This window comes from Haliaeetus albicilla, chromosome 16 (genome assembly GCF_947461875.1).
Source record: "Haliaeetus albicilla chromosome 16, bHalAlb1.1, whole genome shotgun sequence".
Lineage (NCBI taxonomy): Eukaryota > Metazoa > Chordata > Aves > Accipitriformes > Accipitridae > Haliaeetus > Haliaeetus albicilla.
The window spans coordinates 205,913-222,412 of record NC_091498.1 but is presented as its reverse complement, the minus strand read 5'-3'; the positions used below and the strand labels follow the sequence as shown (position 1 = coordinate 222,412).

At 42.4% G+C, this 16,500-nt stretch overlaps 1 protein-coding gene across 1 annotated transcript; it reads right to left on the bottom strand.

The window, feature by feature from the left end:
• Nucleotides 1-1,973: 1,973 nt before the first annotated feature.
• Nucleotides 1,974-16,157, bottom strand: RRAGC (Ras related GTP binding C). Its single transcript, XM_069802811.1, has 7 exons — nt 15,850-16,157; nt 10,154-10,357; nt 9,224-9,423; nt 8,233-8,347; nt 6,557-6,699; nt 5,030-5,178; nt 1,974-4,031 (listed from the first exon to the last, which is right to left on the bottom strand). Exons 1-7 carry the CDS (start codon nt 16,114-16,116, stop codon nt 3,880-3,882), a joined length of 1,230 nt encoding a protein of 409 aa, XP_069658912.1. The 5' UTR covers nt 16,117-16,157; the 3' UTR covers nt 1,974-3,879.
• Nucleotides 16,158-16,500: the final 343 nt, after the last annotated feature.

Below are 16,500 nucleotides of genomic sequence, written 5' to 3'. Positions count from 1 at the left end.
ACACGTTACGAGACTGCCATCTACCGCGAGTTGGTACTCAAAGCGAAAAAAAACCCCGCTCTTCCACACGAAAGGGAACACAGAATCTTTCGTCAATGAGAAAAGAACCACACACGCACGCAGGTGTCAGGCGGTACGTACTCAGAATGACCGGCGGCTCCAAAGCCTGTCACCTCCCGTACTGGGAGGGCCGGACGGAACGCTGACCGCCTTCGGCCACTCGGCGCGCGCTGATCCGCGCCAGGCGTCGACACGCAGCGATCCGGCCGACGGCCGCTGCGGCAGCGAGGCTCCCCTCAGGCGAGGAAAGGCCCGCCAGGCCGCCCGCCCGCCGCGGAAAACAACGGAAGCGGGCGGGAAAGCGCCCGCTCCGCCCGAAGCTGAGCGACAGCTGCCTTCGCGCCATTTGGGCGCCCCCTGCTGCCTGGGGCAGCCAGCGGGACCCCGGCCCGGCTGGGCTCCCGCGCGGGGCCTCTGGCAGCACCCGCCGTCGGCGCCGCAGCGACTCTTCTCTCAGCGCGGGGACTAGGTGCCTCGGAGGGAGGAGGGCCGCTCGCCGCAGGCCGCCAGGCGACAGGAGCTCTCCCGCGCTTCCCTTCCCGCTGCCTGAAGGTAAGACCCCGTTCCGTGTAGCCCCATGCTTACAGCTGCTGTCCGTCAGATACGGAGTGGGTGATTCAGTCACGCATGACTTTCGGGGAGGTCTGAGAGGAAGGGAGGGAAGACCGCTCGCTCCTCCAGCCGCACGATAGGCAGATGTAAACCTTCAGGACCGCAGATAGACACCACCTTTTATTACCCTGCCCCCTCTTCCCAGGCCGGGCCTTTCCTTCCTTCCCTCTCCTGTGCTACAGCTGGCACGATTGTCAATCGGAAACCTAGCCAGTGATTAGCAACCATTAGTCTGGTGCCAGACACCTCGAAGCTCTGACATGTATTTTGCAAGGGATTGCCTTAGCCTTCAACAGAAAGAGATTTTATTCCTTCTCCCTGCAGGCTTGTCACCTTTTCCCCCTATGCCCTCCTGCATCTGCACCTTTTTTCTCCTTCAAAGCGCACATCCTCCGTTGTTTGTGAAAAAGACTGCAGAGCAGCTGTACCACTACAGGTTCAGAGGGGAAAAAAAAGGCAGAAAGGTGAAGCACTAGTTGATGGTCGTCTTTACAGTTTCAGTCCTTTTATGGAGAGACTGTGATACTGCCTTCCCTTATCTCTAATAGGATCTCTCCCTGCAGCAGGTCAGTACAGGAAGGGGAGATAGGTCCCTACACAAGGGAGAAAAAGTGTAATTCCCATCCTTTCCCCTCCCTCCCTCCCTGGCAGCATAAAGATTTCAGCAGAAACCAAAAGCTGCCTTGCTAAAGCAGCAACAGGTTAAGGAACATGCTACCTGAATAGCAGCATCTCACTTAACATGAATCAATTTAGGAAGGCCGTTAAGACAGTAAACTGAAGAAATATCATGCTCCTTACTAGAGACAAATTTAACTTTTAAAGCTAATATTGTGCAGGTAGTAGTGAAAATAATCAGTATTCTGTTTTGAGATGCTACCATTAACCTTTAGTAAATGCAATCATTCAAGAGTAAGGTAATGCTGACAAAAAAAAACAAACCAAAACAAAAAAAACACCAACAAAAACCCACCACAACATGCACACCAGAAGGCAGAATTTCAGAACGCAGCCTAAGGCTCACCATTAATCAAAAGAAAATAACAAGTCACTTCATCATTTATATGCCTTTAAAGTCTAGAGTCACCTCCTGAAAACTGAGTATTCAGTTTGGAGTCAGCTTTTAATGGAGAGGAAAGCTAAGGCCAACTGAAATTTTTAAAATTTCACATGGGAAGGTGGTATTTAACTTCTTTAAAAAATACTGTGAAGATAACATGGCTTTTTAAAATTTGCTTAACCTTATAAGGCCTTTATAGACTTTTGTTGAACTGTCTCACCCTCTCACAGAAACAATAGTGTTACAGTTTGACCATTTTTCATTTTATTACATCATGTAGAGAGCAAAGACAAAGAGAGGAACATACATGTGTACTTAGAACATGGAAAACTCACTGCACAAATGGGAATGATTTCTTCCTTCCTGTGATCTTGCCAATTACTTTTCCTCTCACCTTGAGTACTAGAACACTGTGATAAAGCTTGCAAGCTACAAAACCCAATCTTACAAGCTTGCAGCACTTCCTTAAAAAAACCCTGCAGTTCCATTACCAAAGAGGGGCTCAGCCTAGGTTCAGAACTACAACCGCTATTAAGAGAACTGAACTAGAGCACTTGAATTCCCAAGTCTCGTGCTGACCGTGGTAACTTTTGGAGCAGATCCTTTATGTATTTAGTATCATACAACATCTTTAGAACAAAAGAAAAACATTTACACAGTATGTGCATACACCCTAATGTTAATGCATGAATATTCATTTTTACATAGTTCAATGAAAATCCATTCTAAAAGCACAGAAGCAATCCCGTGGTTATTTCTGACCACATAAATACATTGGTTGCAGAGATCGCTTACAGTTCCAGATCTTCTTGCAGAAACTTTTATAGGGGCACTTGTATAGTCAGTTGGTCCAGTGGCTTCGCAACACCTATATGCACATAGGGACAGGTAAAAAGAGGCAAGATCTTTACGGGCCAGCAGCTGAGCTTACTGCATAGCAAGGCTGATGTACAGTATGACGTCTGCAGTAATAATACCAATACCAATAAATTAGATTAAAACAATTCAGATATACTTCCCATAGTATGAAAGCCAGCATTCACAAAATCAGAAAAAAACCACTATTCTATTCAGATTGCATGGCAACAAACAAGAAAGTGTTTGCCACAGTACAGAATCAACGCACTTTCAATGTCCGGTATTATTAGTAGGTTGTAGCACACTGATATATAATTGCCGTGCAAGGATAACACCCTAAGACATTTTTCTAGGAATTGGCTTGATTATCAGTCAGAGGGTAGAGACAGATTCACCATCAAAAGCCAGTAACTTTGTCATTTCTTCGCTTGGGAATAGCTGAAAGTGGTTGCTTTATTCCAACAGGTGGCAGACATTTCAGTTTAGTTAGCCATGCAGTTGTTTTGTGAATAGGATTAATCACACAGATTTATGACATCCATGTTTTTGCAAAAGAGAGCAGGTAGTTTATTTCTGGTTTCAATACTTCCCTTCCATCAAAGGGGGCATACCAAGAAGTGTGGTCTGAAAGCAAAGTATCATGATCTCTTAAAATGAAGCTCCAGGTCAGCTCTCCAAACATAGAATCACTAGAACAGAGCTCTACCTTGCATCCACTTAACAAGTACAGAATTCACAAGAATACTCTGAGAATACCGACGAGAGCAAGAACTGCTTTATGGAATGATTTGTGAGACCAGCCTCACCAAACAAAAAGCCTGAGTTTCACAAGCCTAAATAATAACACCACCTTTTTTTTGTGTGTGACAAAAGGATAAACTTAAGCAAAAGAGGATATTCTACAGATTAATGAAAAAAAAAAAAGAAACAACAAAAAAAAAAGTTGAGCAGGTGACTATTCGAGTGTTTCACACTAAACTCAACTCAATCATTTGTAAGCTTTGACCGGGCAATCAGTCAGAGACAGACTGTTAAAATAGGATTCCTAACTGAAAAACCACTGCACTTGCAATAAACCTGGTTTCAAACCAGCATTTCTAACTCCACTGGCCTCAAAGTATTTTTACAGTAGTTTCAGTTGTCCAACATGAGTTACAAGCTGCTGTTCCACAGTTAGTGCCACTCTTCTCCTGTGAAACATACTTCAGGCTTTCAGACTACTCTTCTCTTGTTCCACAAAACTTTGGAGTGAAGAGCTGACAAGTCTATCCAACGTCTTTAGTTTTCCTCTAGACTGCATTCCTAGGTGTGCCATTGTGAGTCACTGCTTTCATATTTGAGGTGCTTGATTGATGGTTGCAGATTCTGTGGGAGGCAACACCTACTTCAAAGACTTCATGAATGGCTTTGCGGAAGCAATGAAAATTGTAGTCTATCAGACCTGCCAAGAAGGAGAGGGAGGGGAGAGGAAAAGCTGTGCTCAGCTTGGCATATTTATGTAATCAACAGAGCTTCTCAATCAATATACAGCTTTTCATTTACCCAACAGCTATTTTGCTACTTATTTTAGTATGAATTTGGATTCAGAATACTTAAAGTTTTATTGATGCCAGTATTTATTTAGACTGTCTCAGTTTTTAGAAAAAAAGGTACTCATTTGGAATGCAAGGTGTGTATTCGTAATTAAACAGCAGGTGAGGGGACAACACAAGACTCTACCCCCCAAAAACATGCTCATACAGCACAACCATCACTTGAATGTTATCTTGCCCCTTATGTCATTGATATATATCCTAACTGCGGTGAGAAAAACTTTGAGATCAAATACGGTACAGTTATTAAAAGAACACATCTGCTTTTTCTCTTTCTAAAATGCCAAGGTAGGTACTGTCACCATTTAAGTCAAATACTTTGAAATTAGGGCCTACGCTGTCATTTCTACCCCGTAACACATGCAAGACCATTCATACCATCATCTCCTACAGGTCCAAGCAACTATATAGCTGGTTAGACCTGCAATGTATTAAATACTTCGTTCTAAGTTCCTACCACATGCTGTACTAGCCTACCACTGTTGATTTCTTCAGTCATATGTTAAAAAAAAATTTCATCAGTTCAACACGTGATAGAGAATATGGCTATTCACAATACAGGAGCTGTCAAGCAGAACGTAATAAGCATTACTCCATTCTACTGATTCCACTATAGCAGATGGTAGTGACACAGGCCACAACTACACAAGTCATTTCAGCAGGAGGACAGCAGTTAAAGCGATGATTCACAAGAATAAAAATAAGACCTCTTTATAGCTATCTCTGGGAAAGTAGAAAATTCCTCCCAGAAGAAATTAAACAAATTTAGTTACACGAAAATATAGTTGATAAAAAACATTAGATAAAAGCTGTTCATTGGGGGGTGGGGGTGGAGGGAAGTCCTTACCTTTGCGCTCAAAACTCTCTTCTCTAAGAATGCAAACTAATGCCAAAAACTTTGTTACTTCCTTTAGGTACAGGACCGTTGTGTTATTGAGCTTGATAATTGCCATTGACTCTTTATCATAAGCACTTCCAGTGCCATCTTCCTTTAACCTAAGAAAGAAGGAGTTAACCCAAGACATAATCTAGTAGGCTTGCATATGTAACTTCAAGACAAATACCTGTTAAATGCACTTAGAAGAGTATCACTCATACTGAACAGTGAGCAAGCAAAGAACCTGCAATGCAGGCTTAATACTATTGTAAGACCATTATCACACCTTAAGTTTCTCAGGAAAGCTAGACCTAAACAGAGTAGAGGACTTCACTAGATACTGTCTATCTTAGATGAGCAGTTAAGAGCAAGCTGTCAGCATGCATTCTTTTGGTATCAAACTAAGAGCTATAGCTGTTCAGTCGATACCGTTTTCAGCTTACATCTGAGCATTCTTAATGGAGGTATTGTAGTACATTAGTTACAGCATAGTTTACCTTCAAACCAAAGAGTCACTGCTACTCACTGTCTAACTGAGTTTACAGTGCCACAGTAAGGTATCAGGTGATTGGTTTGAAGATTCTAATGCAGGACTTCTATGCAGAAACATCAATGGAGTGACACCTCAGCAAAACTACTTTAGGTAAATTAATACAAAGGCTTCCTTAGTGAGGCCAGGGTGTGCGAGTGCAACAGGGAGCAGGAGACTTTTTGGTCTTAAGCTAAACCAGCCCGCATTTACAAGAAAAGATTAGGATGCTGCTTTCTATCTGCAAGTTTTTAGTGTTAGTTAAATTACTGTAGAAGCAAAAGATGTATCGCAAGCTACTCCTGAAAAAAAAACCAAACAAAAACCAAAAAACCAAAACGGTTACACAACCCTGGGTTGACCCGTCAGCAGACAGACCATTAAACATTGCAGTATTTCTTGGCAGCACTGTATTTTCCAGGCTACAACCAAAGTTCTAAAATAAGTTACCACTCCTCCAGAGCTGCTTCAAAAATCCGTTGTGAAGTATAATTCAGCCGTAAATTTTGAGAAACAAGAGGTATATGCATCCCTCAGAGAAAGTGAGCAAGAGCCAAGTTGATCTCGCAAAAGCTATTCTGCTCAGATAGCGGCAAGTCTCAAAGCAATGTGACTGCAAGTTACACTTAAGAGCTATGGCATGCTACGGACCCCAGTTATTTGCAGGTATTAACATACTTGCACCCACCATGCCAAAAGAGACACAGCAGTATTCATATTTTACAGGAAACACCTGACTTTTACAAGTGTCAGATGGCTAAGGCCATGAGTGGCGGGAAACAGAGTACAAATGCTCAATCCAGCTGCCAAATCATTTGGCTTTATATTCTAATTACTTACAGAACCAATGTGCTCTACAGGCCAATTGATAGCATCTGGCTGGATGACAAAGCCAGCACCACTTGCACAGTTTGCAACCTATTCTACAACTTTTAAGGACTTTTTTCCTAAGAGCATTCATCACTTACCCATATATACAGGAAACATCTATCACTACATCAATCATGTCACAGCACAACTCATATGACTGCATGTCCACAGGGGAACTGTCTGTTGCGATGTAGATTTTGCTGACTACATCGAAGAGAAAAGCTTTTTCAATGCCTGAATTCTTCAGAAAGAGAAAGAATTTGGATGAATTTTTAAAATAACTACATTTTTTAAATCTCAAGTAGAATTCATATACTTTCACATTCTTAATAGCAGGAAATGGTTTAAACATAACCAATTTAGAGGCTTAAGACAGAATCAAGATTTAGAGCATATAGTTTATAAATACAATACCTTTGTTGCCATAGTACATATCAACATCACCTTCTAGTTGACAAAAATAAAGCTGAGGACTCAGAATTCTTTTCAGTTTATTATTTACCAGATCATAATTAAGGTTACATTTTACTATGCTTCCAGAACCCAAATTCAGCAGTTTTCCTCTTCTGTGGTTCTATTAACTCCAGAAGAGCCACACATTCACATCCACCTGATGGACCAGGCTCAGAGACAAGTTACTTCATACTAGTATGCTGACACTTACATTTTATGCTTGTGTAGTATCTTGGCAGTTCAGTTTCTGTGTGTGGCAGTTGCCGTGTAGTTTAACATGCAGAGCAAATAAAGTCAGCTTCTAAACTTACGACTCCGTGAAGACTATCACATTATGGCAGTTATGGGTATGGAAAAGCACCAAGCCAATTGTACCATCCCATTTGTAACACAGCACTTTGTCAAAGTGCACGTGCTCATACTAAGTTCAGAAGCCTTCTTCTGTTAAGCAAGTTACCACGTATTCACTATGGATTTCTGGCAAAGCTAAATTTCTATTTAGGCACCGGAAGCATTCCTTATCACTTTTTCCTAGCTAGTCTGAATACCCAAGGCAGTGTCCTGAGGACATCCAGATGATCCTTTTGGCATCAGGGCCACGTTCCATAGCCTCATGGCACTAAGCAGGGTGACCATTAACATGCCCTTCATCCACTGGGCCAGGTTATTACAGACAGTCCTCTACTAACACAGCAAACAAGCATTATACAGTAGCATGGGGCGACACATCTGACCCACACAGCTCCTCTCAATCGCAACTGGCTTTTTTCATGTTGTCCACATGCCTGCAACAGCCTCACAGACATAACTTTAATGAGACAGGCTACTTCAGCCTTGTCTCTAGGGTGACATTTTATCTGATTTCAAGTACATAGCAGCAAATTTCTATGTCACAAATTCTGTAAGAAATGCAAACTCTGGAAGAGTAAGGGCAAAAGTCTCACAGGCCACATGAAATAGACAGTTTAGTTCAAGGCCAAGTTTATATTATTAAAAAAGTCTCTTGCCAGTACAGCTACATTAGACTAAGTGCCTTAGCAGACTAATCAGTATATCATGCTGGCAGAAAACTTCCATATCAACAGTTATAACCAGCCAAACTATGCTTTGTCAGTATTTAGAGAAACCCACACAAAGCACACACCAGTACAATTTAGCTGTGGTAAAAAGCTTCTAATGCAGACAACCAGGCCAGCAGAATACACCAACAGGAGTGCCACCTGAATCTCCCAAGGGCAGATCTAGCCAGCATTCCTTAGCAGAAGGACTTGCTTTACCATTCCGCGAATTTCACTCAAAGTTCTGTTAGATTAACACTTACTGATATAAAGATATTTAGTAGATTTTCCAGCGTTGGCAGTTGCGGAATGAGCTTCTGTACCACTTTACTGAAGGCTTCAAATATTGAATGGTCATAGATACTGGTCAAATAAAAGCTGAGATGAGGAGGGAGGGAAAAGGAATAAAAAAAGAACAAAGATTCAAGAGTAATTCAGAATTGCAATAGAAATAGTAAAGCTATGTTTTCTAACATTCAGCCCTGATGATTTAGCTGGGATGCCTTTATCACAATTATACCTGGCCACTACACCAAGAACCTAATTTCTGAGTGTCTGGAATAAACACAAAACAGACTTCCTCCATCCAGAGAGGTGGGAGAACAGAGAGGAAAATTTGAACATGCTTTCACAACACACTTAGCCGACAGAATGCTGATCACAAAGGCATTAAATACTTGACCAGATTTCTTCAAGTCTCATTCCTGGCCTTCCACTTTGTTCACACTTACACCGAGAGACACTGGCAATACTTAAAGGCTCCACAAGAATCAAAATAGCAGTAAAAACAGAGAAAAGATAGCTCATTTTAAAGGTGTCAGTAGAAGACACCTTAAAAGCGAGCCAAATACCAAGTAAGAGACTAAGCTTTTAAAACAATCACACTGAAAAGTCAGTGCTAGCCAGGACTAGAAGGCAGGCAGCTTCCCCTCTCCTTATCCTGTCCCTCCAGGCCACGTGTACAAATTTGGCCTGCTATGCTGGATGAAAAGTATGCAAAAGGACCTTGAATTATCAGCAAGTTTATGAATAAATCTGTTGATTGAAATCCAGTACAGCAGCCTGCCTTATTTTACTCAGCCTAACAGCTGAGGCTTGGCCATAAATTCAGCGGTGTGTTTTATAACAAGAGTTTGTGCAGTATTAAGAAATTCAAGGCCTTGCTCCGGTCCATCCACTATTACATCTAAAACCCATTAGTCTGTATGTGTATCAGCAACAGTAGAATTACATATGCCAGAATCTTTAACTCACCTAAGGTGAAGTTTTTCAAGACCAGCATCCGTAAGGTCATCATTAGCCCTCTGATGAATATCCCTCTGAGTTTCTATTTTATGGTCATCCGATAAACCATCAACTTTATGAATAAAAACTTCAAAGTTCATTTCTGGGTTGACCTTGTAGGCTTTTGAAACTGTAATGTGGAGTCTTGTTAAAGCTTCCATGTAGTCATCCTGTAAATCAGTTTTGGCAGGAATGAATGACAATGCTTTATCTCTGATAACTATTCTGTTCTGCACAAGGACAAAATATTTCAGTGCAAGAACTTCACTTCACTTCTGTAACTAAACAGAAGTATGGGAGAAGAGAATACCTTGGAGCGTCAGAAATCCAAGTCGCTTAGATTCTGTTATGTAAATTAAGTTGCATTAGCCATACAAGGCTCAGCTACACAAAACTAGGCTTCAGAGCAAAAGGCAGGTTACACTTCAACTCCAGCAAAAGGCGGCAGCGATCTCCAATACAGTCCTAATGACCAAGTAATCTCCCATGGTGCAATTCCTAAATTTATTAGAAGCTACCAGATACCCAATAGTACCAGTACTTGAAACTGAGGTCAGAAGTGTGCTGTTATTAAATGAATTCTGTAGCAGTCAACAGCAGAGTGAAGGAATAATTTAGACCATCTAAGCACAGCAGATTCTCACTATTATTATAGAAAAGGTAAGTTCTCAGGTAAGAGTACTCGCCCCTTTCCACTTTCTCCACCAGGAGCATGTGTTCCAGTCAATTCACAAAACTAAAAACCATACACCAAAAGTTAGATTGCCAACGCGTCCTTTTGTACATAACAGATGTTTTACAAACTTATCTAAAAATATAAATTATTAGCTTCTTGATCATTCCTCTCACACACAAAGCAAAAAGAAAACTTCCTTGTGATTCTTAGTGATTTGTATTTACCTGGGCATCAATAACATATATTAGAGCACCTGTTCCTCTGAAGATCATCTCATAATCAAATGTTGGATCAAAAAAGTCCATCTGTCCAGGAAAATCCCATATTTGGAAATTCACAAATGAACTGTTGGAAATATCATCTTTGTAGATCTTGTTGGTACTTTCCAAGAATAGAGTCTCATTGGGAGACATTTTGTGAAACACCACCTGTTAAAAGAACACAAATAATAGTCTCGACTTTATCTTATTAGAAGAGATTGGTAAACGTTCTGCCACTTGAATCTTACAAATAGGTTTATCCATTCTAAAGTGTACAGTTTCCTTCTGGTAAATAGACAGCTTCCTGCATCAGCTAAGGAAATAACCTACCCTCGACCAGAACCAAGGAACTGAATACAGTTAAACATTTTAACAAGTCTAAATAATTCTACTGCCTAAAGACAAAGACATCCCAGTTACTCTTTCTTCGTTGCAAATCTGACAGTATTTTCAAATTCTGCTATATTAGCCAATTCAGATCTGGTATAAAGCCACCGTGTTAATGAAGCAACTGCAAGCTTTTAAGAACTGTTCCCTTCCACTCTTAGAAATTCCTAAAGGAAACTTTGTTTTTAGTCTGGTGCCAAGCATTACAACACAATATAATCAGACTGTTCCTAAACTTCAATAAAAGTGTACAAAAATAACATCTCAAGTTTTAGAGACCCAGATAGCTAGGTAGTTTGCCATCTATTAACAACTGAATTATGTTTGCTGACCCTCTCAAGTACCCTAAGGAAACCATGAAAGCTTCTATACCAGTTGGTAAACAGTTTAGCTGCAGTGATGAAAAACATACTCATTGCTAGTACTCAAAAAGTCCCACTGGGACTTTAACCCTTCCCTGAACAAACAGAACTAGCATGTAACCCCAGAGCAAACCAGCCTGTAGCAAAAGCAGTCAGTTTCAACAGTGAAGGTTGCACTAAAGCAACTCAAACACTACAAACATGAGGTGGTCAAATGCTAGAACTGCAAAGAGAAAGATGTTTCCTATATAGCACTTGGTAATTTTTTTTTTTTTTAATGTTTCACACAGTTACAGAAGTCATCCATTAAAGAGACCTACTGCAACAATCTCTGTCAGAAAAACTGCAAGACAAACAACTCCACACCCAGTATAGTTAATGGATTCTTTACTGAGGTTCAAAGTAGTATGTCAGCCTAGATTTTTAAGACCACGGGAAAAAAATTGTTCCTCAAGGCAAACATTTGAGGAAGCCACGATGTAAACGAGTTTTTAAACAGCAGGACATTTGTATGGAAAAGTAAAAACAGTTCTATATATGTAGCAGCTGTATTGCAAGGACTAAAAATTCCTCAGGGTTTGCAGCACAGTTTTAAAGCATTCTGAAATCAATGTTCCTTCTGTGGAACTCAGCGTCTCCCACAGGGAGCAGGATAGAATTAGTGAATCCAGTTTAATGCAGATGAGTCTCTGAGAAGCAATGCCATCATCCCCCTTTCCCCTCCTTCCCAAAGCAGTGTGTTACATCAGATTGATGTTCCCAATCTGTTTTTTACACTAATAAGGGAACCAAGACACAGTTCTAATCAAATTCCATTTCTATCACCTAGCATCTACCCCTACTCTTACTTGCTTTACAGAGCTTTGATAAAGCAAATAAAAAGGCTGTGGGAGCATCCGATTGGAAGCATGCAGCTCACACTGATGCCAAGCAATTTTGACTGGGCATACACAGGCAGAGCAGACAAAGCTAGTAAAATTCTAAGAATCTGCTGAGTTTCCTTGCTATGGCTTTTATCATTCCCAAGTGTTCCTTTTACACCTTCAACATCCAACGGTCTCATCAACTTCCTGGCAGACTTCCTGCTTTTACTGTATTTTAAGAACTTTTCACTGTCAGCTTGAGCACTCTTAGCAATACGCTTTTTCAGTTTGTTTTTTTTTATCCCTCTGAACATCCGATTCACATCTGACCTGCCACAATCTCAGTTTTCAGGTTGTTTTTTTTTTATTTCCTGACATGTCAATCTTATCTCTACAATAACTTCTTTACAGCAGCACTTGGTTTTATTTTTGAACTGCAGCAGTTAAGCTGCACTCCTGATGCAGTGTTTCTGAACCACCCCCGTGTTTTTGGACTGCCCTTGTATTTTTTTTTTTTCTTTAAACTCACAATTTCTGTCTCAATTTTTCCTTCCTTGGATCTGTGAGCTGAATTTGTCCAACATACTCATTCCCACTACCTTAAACTTTGAATGGACTCCCCAGGGAAGCATGTGCTTGGTTTTTGGTGTTTTTTTATTTTACAAATCAGAGAACAGCCATATTTGGAATTTCACTACCAGCTGAAATGTTGGCCTGATCCATGCAAACAAAAACATCCCAGACCACTAAACAATAATCCTATACATCAAGTGACAAACATGACTTCCATAACACCCCTACTAAGAGAGCTTATGATCAAATATAACCTGTCACCACAAGACACTTTATCGAGTACATTGTAGCAACACCTGTAAACTGCAAGAAGAATATCTAATGCAGGAATTGCAAGTTGCTGAGAAAGTAACAAATCTACTTTAGTTTCCCTTTTTTTTTTTTTGACACTTTGTCTGGAAACCTGAATAACTGGTTTATATCTGAGAAATCTACATCCTTTTCCTCAAAAGGGAAATAACAACCAGAGCCAGAACTTTTCTAAGAATCTTCACAGTGCAAGTAACCCAAAGGGAAGAACCCTGCACTGGGAGTTGTCCCAAGCCACCACGAAAAGCATGCCTCAATGAAGTCTGTACAGCTGAAGCAGGCAATTTGCCCTTTATAATCAACCAGTCTCCCCACTGCAGCACAGGATCATTCTGCACATAAAAATAGGCACCTTTACCTATAAGTCCAAATGCAGAATGGGTTTTCAAACTCCTTTTTTTTTTTTTTCCAGTCATAGTAAACCCCTTTTTTTCTTGAGGTAATATTAGACTATTTCTATTGCCCTGATGTCCAGAAAGGAATTTGCACGGGCAGATGGAAGGAGGTCCCTGAAAAGAGAGAGAAAAGGTATGGTATTGCAAGATGGTGTTGAGAATCTACTAACTGGAAGCGAACAGCTGCTTCACAGGTAACAATGAGAAGCGACTTCCAAAGGATTCCCTAACAGCATAAGACATACAACCATTTTGTCAATTTCATGCTTTCCAGAATCTTTGCTTTAATTTTATGGATTTCTTAAGCTGCTGTAATGAATGAGATGGTCTCAGAAGTAGCAGCTGTCTTTTTTTCCAGAGGAGAGATTTGGGTAGTGTGGGGTAACAAAGGAAGAGGGTAAGTACAGCGAAAGGAAAACAAAACAGACAAAGTTTTTAAAGAAATTCACTAGTTATTAGGAGCACTACATTACATCTTGCTGTAAGATTTTTTAAGTATTAGAGCTTGCTACAGAAACATGACAGACAGCTGGTTCTGACTCCCTACTCCCCCAATTCAGTTCATTTAACACCTTTAAAGAAAAATGGGAGTAAATGAAAGGTTTACAGCAGCTCCAAACAAGCTGCTGCTTTAGGTTCTACCACATGCACAAATTCATCCCCCAGTAATACATTTATGGTAATCTTGTGAAGGCAGAGCAGCAAGTGTGGTGACCACAACAAAAACACCCAAAACAAAACAAAAACCACACACACACACACACAAAAACCCCAAAATCAGGTACTCTGAATTCTTTTCAGGTTCCTATTACATAAGGACAGTGCAGTAAGTCCAGTTACACAAGTCATAAGTCTGCACAAAAATTTGCACAGGTTATACCAGTATGGAAAATCCAGTTGTCCAAAGGAAAAAAGAGTTCCTCCTCAGCACCATCGTTTTTCTTTCTTTTGTGAGAGGCCTCCTGTTAATATTGCTCTCAGTAGAGGGCTCAAATGGTTTAATAATTCATGTTTTTCACACAAATTTCTAGATTCCCACAAAGCCAATACTTTTCCTAATACAGTGTTCATCATGCACACCCCCACTCTCTGGCAAGGCGATCAACAACTAGTGCCCAGACAGAAGGGTCAGGTCTGGTTATGACCATGTTTGGACTAGACAGGTCTAAGAGCAGGGACGCTGTTGAAACTTCTTGATACTCAAAGAGTATCTCAAATTATTGCCACAGTTTGTTCACTCAGGCAGCAGCACAATCAGCTCCTAGGTAACAGAACCACAGCTTCTAATTCCCGAGCCAGATAGGCAACGGATCGGCAAAAGATAAATTCTGTGTCCTCTTATTGCATACTCAACATCACACTGTTCCTTTCCTGTACAACTACTTGAACGGGTCCTCAGAGAACTGATGCTACCAACCTTGGTCATCACAAAAAAAAAAAAAAAAAAAAAAAAAAAAAAGTCCAAAACCTACATCTATAAAGTGACTTGTAAAGTCTTAAAATCTAGCTGCAATTTGGAGTTAACTGCTTCCCTCTAGCTTTTAGGGTTCACTTTTTTTCAGCTGCGGATAATAAAATAAGATCTCTAATGAGAGTCTACAAGGAGTGCCATTCACATGACTAAAGACAGAAAAAGACTTTCAGTACAATCACTGCATTTGCACATACAGTGGGGGCATTAGGCCTAAATAATGGGGAATAACTGGAAAGACTGAAAAGCAATGACAGCCCAGTCTGCCACTGTATTTCAGAATAGCACAATGGAAAAAAAATTCTCACTAACAGGTATGGCAACTTTTGCAAACCTTGTGTAAAGAAAGGCAAGCCTACAGCAAAAGATAGGAGTCTTCAGACTACTGTTTAGAACCCATCGGTCTAGTACAGCCTGTGGATTGCCAAGTAGTCTGCATAAGTTGGCTAAAAGAAGCAGATTCATACCTCCTATGGCACAATGTCCAAAAAAGGCTTCTCTGCATAAAACCTTTACAGAAATATCCGAAGGATTCCACACTTGCATTTGAAGTAAGTGTGAAGCCCCTAAGTCTAGAGCTTGAGAACCAAGGCATTTGACTAGTAACACCTTCCCATAAAAGTATCACCTAAAAACTTCATAATAGGCACTGCAAATGCAAAACTTGCACTGAGGAACAAGGATCATTCTTAGCGCCACACTTCTCTTAAGCAACGTGGCAAACAAAAATAGTTGGTTTTGTCTTATTTTTATTAAGAAAAGCTAGCAACTTCACAAAGCTACCAGCAAACCTAAGGCACCGAAACTGTTTTATTTCCTCTTCGACCAGCGACTCGTTCGCTTGGTCTAGCGTACTAAAAGAAACCAGAGGCTGTCTTTCTGCTCATACAGAAGCAGAAGTCTCTTTCAAAGGATCAAAAGGCAGAACAAGAGCTCAAGTCGTCTTCTGACCGGAAGCGCTAGCTAAACACCACACCTGTACCGCTCCCAGTGCTTTCACATCCGTAAGAAAGCACTTCACGGTAAATTTTACACCAGTATCTTAACTTTTCATTTCTGAAGCATTCAAGCGAAGAACTACAAAGGCTACAACCTATGCTACACAACCTTCCTCTCTCGGGGAGTCCGTTCTGCGAAGTAAGCATCCTTAAGCAGGAGCCTCCCTTCGCTTCAACTTCGCCACACGCGCCCGCATTAAAAAGCGGAAATTGCCGAAAGAGCACCACAGAAATGAGAAAGAGCTCGGCGCCGGAGAGGCAGCGCGGCAGGCGGGGGCGTTGAGCCGCCGGCTGCCCCTCACCTTCTGGATGGAGGACTTCCCGCTGCGCCGCAGCCCCATAAGCAGGATCCGCGGCTTGGAGTCCGCCCCGCCCGCGCCGCCGCCGGGCCCGCCCGCGCCGCCGCCGGGCCCGCCGGGCCCCGGGCCTCCCTCCAGCTCCGCCTCCTCCTCCTCCTCCCCGTAGCCGAAGTCCTTGGGGAACGAGTCCGCAGCCCCGAAGCTACCCCCCACCAACGCCGGCTCCTCAGCCGTGCCCGCTGCGCCCGCCCCACCGAACTGCAGCGCCATGTCCGCCCGAGCCCGCCGCCCTCCAGCCACCAGCGCCCGTCCCAGGCCCTCCTTCTGCTCGACCAACCCAACCGGACACCCCACAGCCTGCCGCGGATTGGCTGGCGTCAAGCTCCCTGGCGCCGATTGGCTCGGGACGGCAGCGAGGTAGGATGGCTCCGGTCAGACGACCCGAGTCACCTGACGGCGCTACCGCACGTGAGCGGCAGGGGCGGGGCGAGCAGCGGCCCGGGCGGCCCTGGGCGCCGCCGGCGGGGAGGGGCCCGCCGCCCTCCCGCGGGAGCCAGCGCGCGGCACCCCCGGCCCCTGCTGCGGAGACCGGCCGCGGGCACCGGCCCAGCGGGCGCGAAAAGAAACGAGAGCTGAGGCGGGGGAAGCTGTCGC

Coding starts and splice junctions, on each gene's coding strand:
- RRAGC (XM_069802811.1), bottom strand. CDS start 16,116: ATGGCGCTGCAGTTCGGTGGGGCGGGCGCAGCGGGCACGGCTGAGGAG. Junction 10,358..15,849: donor GGAAGTCCTCCATCCAGAAG/GTGAGGGGCAGC, acceptor TTCTTTTAACAG/GTGGTGTTTCACAAAATGTC. Junction 6,700..8,232: donor TACTAAATATCTTTATATCA/GTAAGTGTTAAT, acceptor CTCTTTCTGAAG/AATTCAGGCATTGAAAAAGC.